Source organism: Telopea speciosissima, chromosome 3 (assembly GCF_018873765.1).
Source record: "Telopea speciosissima isolate NSW1024214 ecotype Mountain lineage chromosome 3, Tspe_v1, whole genome shotgun sequence".
Classification (NCBI taxonomy): domain Eukaryota; kingdom Viridiplantae; phylum Streptophyta; class Magnoliopsida; order Proteales; family Proteaceae; genus Telopea; species Telopea speciosissima.
In genome coordinates this window covers 62,684,411-62,694,352 of record NC_057918.1, presented here as the reverse complement: position 1 = coordinate 62,694,352, position 9,942 = coordinate 62,684,411, and the positions used below count along the sequence as shown (strand labels likewise).

Here is a 9,942-nt window from a genome sequence, read left to right as displayed (position 1 = left end):
ACCGCGGCCGGCGGCTGACCCATCAGCCCGCCTTAGGCCATCTGGTTCATGAAGGCGCGCAGCATCTCGTTGGTGTGGAGCATCTGCAGCTGCAAATCCATAACCTATCGATTATTTGCCGGGGCTTCTGGGTCCAAACTCTCCGGCAAGGGTGGTGGTGCAGGTAAGACATTCCCGTCCAAACTTGGCTCGGCCTGTACCCGGCTAGCCGCAGCCGTGGTTAGTGCACCTCCTCCATTCCCGCTTTCTGGAGGTGGAATGGTGCCCGTGATGGGCTGCGCACCACCTGCTCTAGGGGGTCTTCTGTTTATCCCCTGTCGAGAGGCTTCGGGGGGCGGTGATCGTCTCGTCGGCACAACGGGTTGCGGCTCCTCCATACGGGAAGTAGAGCCATGCTGCCCTGACCTTGTATGCACCATTATTATTGTTCTAGGAATTGGCAGAAACGACGATGCTTGCTGATGTCGTTCCCACAGACGGCGCCATATCTGTTGCGTGTGAAAACCTCCGGTAGTTGGTTCGCCCGTGGATGAACCTGTAAAAACCAAACAATGAGCGCAAGAGGGCCGGTGTGGCTCCGGCCTAGGACTCTCCGATGCTCAAGTCAGGTCTTCAACGCGACAGCGTAACTGCGTATTAAAAAGCAAGATCTCGAATAGAGCTCCATACCTGGGTATTTATAGAGTAAGGAGGAGATGAGACGGCTGGGAGAGTCCTAGTATGGTAGGAGTCCTTCTTTCGGAAGGTTCTCTCGCGTAGAGCGGAGTGGAGAGTTATTTTTGGGGTCGGACTCTTATTAAGGTAAGAGTCCATGTAGAGTGTGATTCCGTGTTGCGCTGGGGATCGTGGCTCGGTCCTTATCCCGTGATTCTCGGGATGTGCCGACGTGGCTCGAGATCCCCGGTGGGGTGCTATGAGTGCCTCCATGGAGGAGGGCTCGGCCTACGAGGTCGGCCCGTGGGGTCGGCAATGGAGGTCGGCCCGGGAGGAGGTCGATCTCGGCCATGAGGTCGGCTAGGAGTCTGGCTGACTCGTATAATCTCGGTCTCAGCTACCGGCCAGCTCGCTCAAACCAGGCTTTGTCAGGTGACTTATCGGATATGGGGTCGGCCCAATTTCCTGCTCGACCCACTCGGTTCTCGGACTGAGGTCGGGTCGGCCACGTGGCAGCCTCTGATAGGTGGGGTGTTTTATGCCTCATCAGAAATAGGGTGGCTTGATCACAAGTTACCAGCAGGACACCAAATTAGAAAGTAAAAGGAACATATCTGTAGGAGTCAAATCAGCCAGTAGAAGAGAGCCAAATTCAGGTCGAGTAGTGCTTGTATAGGAAAGGAGCTCTGCAGAAAATCCCAGCCAATTCTGATGGTGTGATTGAGAGATCTATAGGTTGATTCCAAAATAGAAGGTTAAGGTGCAGGCCAGATCCAGCCAGTGGAATGGAGTGGATGGTGGGATGGTATGGTGTTCAAAAACCCAGCAGGGTTTGATGGAGGGCTAAGGAGTTATCACACTCAGAAGTTGCAGCAGCCAGACTGGATCGCAGGAGCAGAAAGGGACCTGCAGAGGTGGCCCTCGATCCTTCTTCTGGTGGTGATCAGCAGCAGCAATCAATTGATTGAATGGTGGAACTCTTCTGATCTTCAGCAGCACAGCAGCAGTAGGCTCGATTGGATGAAGGAGGCAGTTGGAAGAAAGGAATAGGAAAATAGAAGGTAATGGGATAAAAGGATTTAGCTCTCCCAATAAGGCTCCTGCAGCCCTTCAAGTTAACACTCAACTTGAGAAAGATTGCTCACTTGCAACAAAGCAAAGTAAATTTTATTCACCTTCATAAATTGTGGGGGGCTTCTAAAAGCCATTACAAATATAGAGAGGGCACAGCTTGCTCCTCGAGAAAGAAGAAAATAGAAACTTAACTAATTAACTTCAATCTAGAAAATAGAAGCTTTCCTAATTACTTGACTAATCTAATTTAAGAACATAAAAGATACTCATACTTTCAAGTGGGGACCACTATAAGTGCAATTCAACCAAGTTACAAAATTCTTGTCAATAAATTGACAAGTATACCCCCACGATTCTGGGTTTGAGAGACCTAGCAACTCCCAACCCAATTGGGCTGGCCCAACTTAAAGTTGGTTGGCCCTAATGACCCATGGGGTTGGGTCCACCGATTGGTGAAGTGAACCAGCCCTTCTCCCATGAGTCCTCTTCTTGTATTTCTGGCCAAATAGCTTGGCTTCTACATCAGGGGTGCTAGAGTCATGGATCGTCTGCACGTATGTGCAGGTGAACGTACATCTCAGAGCCAATCACATGCTTAGTAAGTTCAAGAACGGCAATCAAACGGGTATGGATACGTACGGGAATTAAACGGACCAGACGACAATAATACTTTTCAAAAATCCGGCATAATAAAACGTGTATAGCAATGATACGGTACGTATTAAATACGCGTTTAATAGGCCACTCTATAAGCAAAAATACGGGCATATATTCACTATATAACAGACATTCACCACCTAATAAACAAAATAATAGTTATAGACAATGATTTTATCAAAAAGAAACCCTATTACTTCTCATAAGATTATCATTTAACATATCAAAGTCCGATTAAAAAGTTCAGCAAAACTAGTTAAGTAGAGCACATGTTACAGTAGAATCCTAGTTAATAGCATCCAAGGAATAAAATTGTTAAGAAACTGGCTTTACCAACGAGGTAGAGGGAGAGTGACCAATAAACTCAAAGGAAACAAGAACACAGAAACAGATGCACTGTTAGAATATATGTACTCCAGAATGCCGTGGGGGTATTCTGATCCTTTTGGGGGTATTTTTATGTTATTAAGTGTTATTAGCTTATGTCGGCTATGTGGGTTTTAGTCCCACATCGCTTAGCTTCTATTATTTGTAACTTCCCCTCTATTATAAATAGAGGGGCCTTTCTATCATTAATACAAGCCATTCTATTATTTCATTCCCTCTCCATGACCCACGATTTAACCAACATGGTATCAGAGCTAGTCTGATCTAGGTTAGAGAGGGAAAAAAACCCTATTTCTCCCTTCTTCTCCTCCAATCGATCTCTCTCTTCTTCTCCCTTTTCTCGGTTTTCTCTTTCTACTGGTTTTCTTCTTCTTACCCATGTAAGGGGGCAGCACTAATGAGGAAAATAAAATATCCAATGATTTAGTTGCTGCCCTCCTTCATTCTCTTCAAATTTTTCCCTTAAAATTCTGCTGGATCCTTCTCTGCGATTTGGAGTTTCCCTTCTTTGAGATCAGATCTCTATGAAAACTGATCCTCTAATTTTTTGAGCTCCCTATGCAGACTTTTCCAGCCTTATTCTGCCCTATTCCAAAACCTAACTTCCCTTTTGTCTTTCTCTCCATATGTTATAAAGTTTTCCAGCCTCAATCCCCAAAATCGATCTCACCTTGTCAGAGTTTTTCAAAACCCTGACTCCAATCGATTTTTGGGTCTTCCCTTGTCAGATGCAGCTAATTTTTCAGGGATAATTCCTAACTAATACAAGCCTTAATCGACCTCAATATGAACACAATCTGATGGCTGGATCTGTCCCTACAGCAAATCTTCTCATCCTGCCTTTTATGGCTCCCTGTTAAAACCCTAACTCAAATCGACATTAGGGTTACAGGTTTGAGTTCTTGCTGCCTTTTTGAGGGATGATTACTCCACCTGCAGAGACCACTCGACCTCAATTTTTGCCTCTTTCCAAGTGTTTGAAGACCCCTAACCCCAATCGATCCTTCTTTTCAGGGTTTTTTTCAAAACCCTAACCCATATCGATTTTAGGGTTAGGGTTGTTTGCTGCTATTAGAGTTTTTTGTTGGTGTTTCTACCATCAAGAAGGACATTCTACTTCAACTATTTATGGCTTGAAGAAGGTCTACTGCACAAGATAGCTGCTGCCCTCCTTTTCTGCGATTTTTTGGTATTTCTCCCACATGAAGATCAAGTCTCAATTACCAAGGAGATTGGTCATTCGAACTGGAGATCCTTTCAGCAGTTGTGGTCAGCATCTATTACCATAAGCAATCACCTTGGCCAAGTCATCCTCACTTTTGTTGAAGGCCCTTTCCCTACAATCGATATTCACTTTTAGAGTTTTTTACAAAACCCTGGCTATAATCGATCTAAGGGTTAGGGCAGTCTACTCTTGCTGATTTTTTTAGGAGAGTTTTATAACCAGCAAAGGAGTATTCAGCCCATATTTCAGCATCATTCATCAGGTTTTTTTTCAAAAATTACAGTTCATTCTGTTGGCTTGGTTTTTCCAATTATCAACCTGTTTTTTCTTGTTCCTATTTGGATGGCTGCTTCAACTACCTATGGATTTGTCTGGTTATTTATCTTATATTTGCTGGTTATTTTGAGCTTCACTACCTACCTGGCTGGTGTTCTTGATTAGCTTCTGTAAGCATGACTGGTTGATGTGTTACTGCTGCCTTCATGTGGAATACTGCTACCCTATGATTATGACTGAGTTTCCTATTATTGGAGATCGAATTTCTTTCGTTATGGAAGACTCGAATCTGCTACCCTGGAGATCAGCTTATTTGGGATTACTACAGTGTGTTCCACGATTATTGGTTGCACATACGAACCTATTCAGTTATGTGGAGTTTTTCTGGTACATATCCGGCACACTTTGGAGCTTATCCTAGCATTGTTCCCTAATTCAGATCCGATCCAATTTTTTGTTGAAGCTTCTTCAATCCATTGCTGTCCAGATGTCTCTTCGTTAGTACTGTTTAGCATGTGGGAGTTTATACCTTGGAGTTTTTTGCACAATTATTCCTCCTTGTTTGAAGATTGATCAAGCCTTGAAAAATGGAGCCTTTCCTTTCATCACATCAGATTTGTATCCTTATCTGATCTGAGTATTGGAGTTAGGAGTTTCTCCCCTACAGGAGTTTCCATCAAAAGTGTTTATTTGATCGATGGAAGATGGTTGGAACTTTATATGTTGCATTATTTACTCCTACTTCATTATCCCACTGCTGTTTTTCCTTCACCACCTCCCAAAACATACTTTTGGCATTCCCCATAACCACCTTGAAAGTTAATGGTATTCTCTTCTTTACCATTTCTTCTTTTTACTATTACACTTGGCAGCCATTGAAAAATTCTGGAATGTTATGTTTTGCCCTATCTCTAAAATCATCTCTCTTATGTCCACGTGCACTACACGTGAGGGGGGGGATTATATACAGTATACCTGCAGCCATTGCAGAGAACAGAATATGTAAGGACACTTGGTGCAAAACTTAGAAGGTCAGAGGTTTCACCATTGCCAAAGGGTATCTACTTTGTTATTGGGTTAAAGTTTGTCATAAGGGGGAGGTTGGCCTCAAAGTTTTGAAGATGTTTGGTTATTGCTTGCCCATATGAGATACTACAGTTTGGTTGTTTTTTCCGCTGCTTGATCTTTACTGCTGCTTGACTCATTTGCCGGCTACCCTAGTTACTTATCTTCAAGATTATAATTCAGAGATTCATTATTGGACAAAGATTGGTGAGAGATGCCTTTTTGCTGATCAAGTCTGTCCAAGTTTGAAGGTCTATTTTTTCAAGTTCTTGAAGGTCTATTTGGAAGCTGCATTCATTTTGGAGCTGGATTCTACTACAACTTATTTTTCCCATTTTATTCAAGTTGGGCATTAGTACCTTGTATGCGCCAACTTGAGGGGGAGTGTTAGCATTGTTATGGAGAGAGTTTTTTTTCTTTATTAGAGAGTTTTTTTCTTTAGTCCACGCTGGATCTTCCTTCTTTCATATTTGTATAATCCAGTGTGAGGGGGAGTGTTAGAATATATGTACTCCAGATTACCGTGGGGGTATTCTGGTCCTTTTGGGGGTATTTTTATGTTATTAAGTGTTATTAGCTTATGTCGGCTATGTGGGTTTTAGTCCCACATCGCCTAACTTCTATTATTTGTAACTTTCCCTGTATTATAAATAGAAGGGCCTTTCTATCATTAATACAAGCCATTCAATTATTTCATTCCCTCTCCATGACCCACGATTCAACCAACATGTACTCATACTGTTATATCAAAATTTTAGCATCCAAGGAATAAAATTGTTCCTTTCTTGTTGTGGAAGTACCATCCAAATGAAGATGTCACTGTTATAGTGTTATATCAAAATCAACAAAAAACACACCAATACCCTCATATCACCCTTTTTCCCATTAAAATCAACAACCAATGCTGGATAACAAGAAAGAGAACATTCTTGCTAAAACCAAACCACTTTGGGAAACTCAAGTTCAAAGAAACAAACCAAAGCAGAGCAGAGAAGAGGAATAAGTGAATAACCAAGAAATAGTGGTAATCCATTGTCACAGATGGATCAAACAAGAAATCAGCAAGTTCGATTTAAAATGCCGAAGAGTGAAGAGAGAGATGTTTGAGAGGAGACCTTACCTATTCTTAATTCATTCATCAGTTGGTTTAGGGAAAAGAAATACTGATTCTTCCTTTCAAAACTGGAATGAAGTAGGGGAGAGTGCTACAACGTACAAACACAAAACAAGATATCCATATTCTTTAACGGTAGAATTAAAGAACCGCCAGACATTATAACCATTTACTCAGAAGCAAACATAATCAATCACAGAAAGCTGATCCAAGCTGTTATTCCCAAAACCAAATACCAAACCAAAAACGCAGGAAAAAAAATTATAAGAGATTAAAAGAAAAGTGGAAGACAGAGAGAGAAGGTCGACGAACCTGCGATTGCAATGGATTCCGGAATGAAGAGAGGAGGTGGAGGCGCAGGTGGCGGAGGAGCCGAAACCGATATATGCAAAGATGAATGAATGGAATAATGAGGTCGGGAGGCTAGGGTTCGGAGAGGAGTTTTTTGCGTCTTTTCTTCTTGAAGTTTTGATTTTTTTTTTTCCTAGTAAGTACTCAAGGGTTTTAGAAGTAATTTTTTAATTTCCGAGGGTGGTAGACGTAAATCTCCCCAATTAAATATCATTTGCGACAATTAAATGGAGGTGGTGTGCCACTCACTTGAGGAGATGGGATGAGGGTTTTTATTCCACGAAATTTATTCTATCGAAAGTTGCAGGGAGCTTTGACTAGGGTTCCAATGGTGGAGACCGCAGAAGCAAAAAGTATGCCAGAAGCTGAGAAGAAAAAAGAGCAAAGCCTCCCATTCTACCAACTCTTCTCTTTTGCCGACAAGTACGACTGTTGTTTGATGATTACAGGAAGCTTGGGAGCCGTCCCGGTTTTCTTCCTCTTGTTTGGAGATTTGATGAATGGAATTGGTAAAAATGAGTCTAATTTCAAGCAAATGACTGCAAAAGTCTCCAAGGTTTGGTCTCTGATCATCTTCAATTTCAGTCTAATGGATGTCTCCATTGAGGGAACAGAAACTATCTCCTTCGACAAGGAGAACAGACAACCAGCACCTTTGGATTCTCGTTTTCCTCTTCAATTCTAGCATCAGAAACTCGGTTCTCATCCCATTAACCGAACTCTTTGGCGAGTAAAGTGACAAAAACTCGGTTTTCTGAGATCTCGGCTTCCATTGTGTTCCTTATCTTTCCCAAACGATGGGTTGCAGGTTTTTTTATTTTTTCTCGCAAGAATATTTTTGTCTTTTTTTTTTTTTTTTTGGGTAGGCGCTAGAATATTTTTGTCACTTACCCTTGACTATAACATTGTTATTCCTAAACTAATGGAATGAAGGTATGTATTAAGGCTGCGTTTGGTAACGGTCTGAACAAAGAACGCCCGTTCTTGACTAAGAACGTTCTTTTGCGTTCTTCGTCTGGAACGCGTTACGAGACCAAAAATAACCATTTGGTAACGTTCTCAAGAATTTGTTGAACGGAAATGGTGTTTGGTAAAATTTGTTCGAACAGTTTTGATGTTAATTACAATAATGCCATCCTTACCTCAAAATACATGTTTCTCTACAAACATAAATTAAAATTGTCTCATAAGTTCCTTATTTAACATAGATTAAAATATCTAATAAATTCCTAAACTTAACATAATTCTAAATATGTCTATAATTAAAATATGTCAACTTATAGTTAATTAAAGTCATTAAATTACAACTTTGACAACCTCTCTCATGATTTAATTTTCTTCTTTCTTCAAGTCTAACTTGGTAAGACCTTTAAGGATGTCTTTGAACATCTTGGCATGATTCTCCGAGGATGTAATTGCACTCTTGCAATAACCTTTTAGAAATTTCGAAGAAGACGGAGCGGATCAGTTGTTGAGCCGAGGGACAAACCACGATACATTAGTCTTTGGCTAGAAGATGAGGTCATGCCTTCTTCTATCCATTGAAAAAATTCACATCCGCAATTATCACTCTATAAAATCCAACAGAAGTTACATAAACAAGCCATAGTTTGGTCAAACATATACAAAAGAAACTCATTCAAATCACATTTTTGCATTGTCTCTCTGATTGAATATCTAGTTTGGTCAAACAAATACAAAAGAAACTCATGTAAGTTGTGCCATCCTACAACTTATGGCCAATTCATTTGCAATGTTTATCCGCAATCCATTCATGATTCTTGCACTCTCTCTCGATTGAGAGTAGACATAGATGTATCATAAGGCAAGTGTACGAGATTCGGTGGATCTATGACTACTTTGTCATCGACACTTAAACCACAAATATTTTATCTGCCTCTTGTTCGTCACGAATAAAATTATGCAACCCACAACAGGCCATCACAATGTAAGTCGATCTCGATTGAGTAACTAGTCATATGTCTTAATATTCTAAACCTATTTTTGAACCCCAAATGTACGCTCAATTACATTCCGAAGTGAGGAATGTCCGTAGTTGAACGAGCTCTTTAGCGATCTTTGGGTTTCTCCCAGCTCCCTTGTAGTCTGGAATATGGTACCTCTCACCTCGAAATGGAGTTAAGTAACCAACTTGACTTGCATACCCAGAGTCTACAACATAATATTTTCCTACACATACAAACCATTGTAAGGAAAAACTCAACTTTACCATTAAGTACTTCATATATCAGTAGAATTAAATGGGTTTTACCTTCAGGTGGATGTGGGAACTGTAATGTTGGATCTCTCCTTGCACGTTCAAATATACGACAATCATTAGCGCTGCCCTCCCAACCCGCATAAACATACGTGAATCGCATATCAAAAGAACATATACACATCACGTTTTGTGTGGTAATGCCCTTTCGATTTCTGTAGCGAGTAGCATCTTGTTGAGGCACTATGGCACTAATATGACTACCATCTATTGCTCCAATACAATCCTAAAAACAGATTTCATAAAATAAACTTGTCATACTAAAATAAGAAAAATTTAAATAATTGAATTTTCATACTTGTATTGATTGTATATTACCTTAAAGAAAGGATAGTATTTTGGTTTTGATTGCATGTCTAACTGAATTTTCTGGATGTCTGGTGGTGTGATCATTTCTTTTGCCAATTTTCCCATAGCCATTACAACACGCTTGAATGTACGGCTAATGGTCTCTCCAGAATGTTGAAACTCCTCTTGAATATCCCGATTAGAGAAACCCCTTCCTACTATCATCATAAACATGGCTATTTGTTCATCCACCCTTAAATATCGACTGTCTTTTAACCACTTTCTAGATATCATCAGTGTACATAGATTTTGGAAGACATGTCTTTCCATGCTAAACTTCAAAAGCAACGGTCCGCATGACCACTCAAAACTTCATGGACCATAATTGATCCTGGATGTCTACCATCCCTACAAGGTTCTCTTGTATATAGAGATTGTGCGGCAACTAAAGTTGCAGCTACCATTATCAAGTCATCCTCATCACTTGAAGAGTCATTCTTAACTGGTATATTGTTGTCATGACCGCTAAATATACACAACAAGTAATAAACTTTTAACATAATACAGTAAGTA

At 40.7% G+C, this 9,942-nt stretch overlaps 1 protein-coding gene across 1 annotated transcript; it reads right to left on the bottom strand.

The window, feature by feature from the left end:
* Positions 1-8,826: 8,826 nt before the first annotated feature.
* On the bottom strand, positions 8,827-9,594 carry LOC122655391 (putative nuclease HARBI1). Its single transcript, XM_043849588.1, has 3 exons — positions 9,400-9,594; positions 9,076-9,307; positions 8,827-8,993 (listed from the first exon to the last, which is right to left on the bottom strand). Exons 1-3 carry the CDS (start codon positions 9,592-9,594, stop codon positions 8,827-8,829), a joined length of 594 nt encoding a protein of 197 aa, XP_043705523.1.
* Positions 9,595-9,942: the final 348 nt, after the last annotated feature.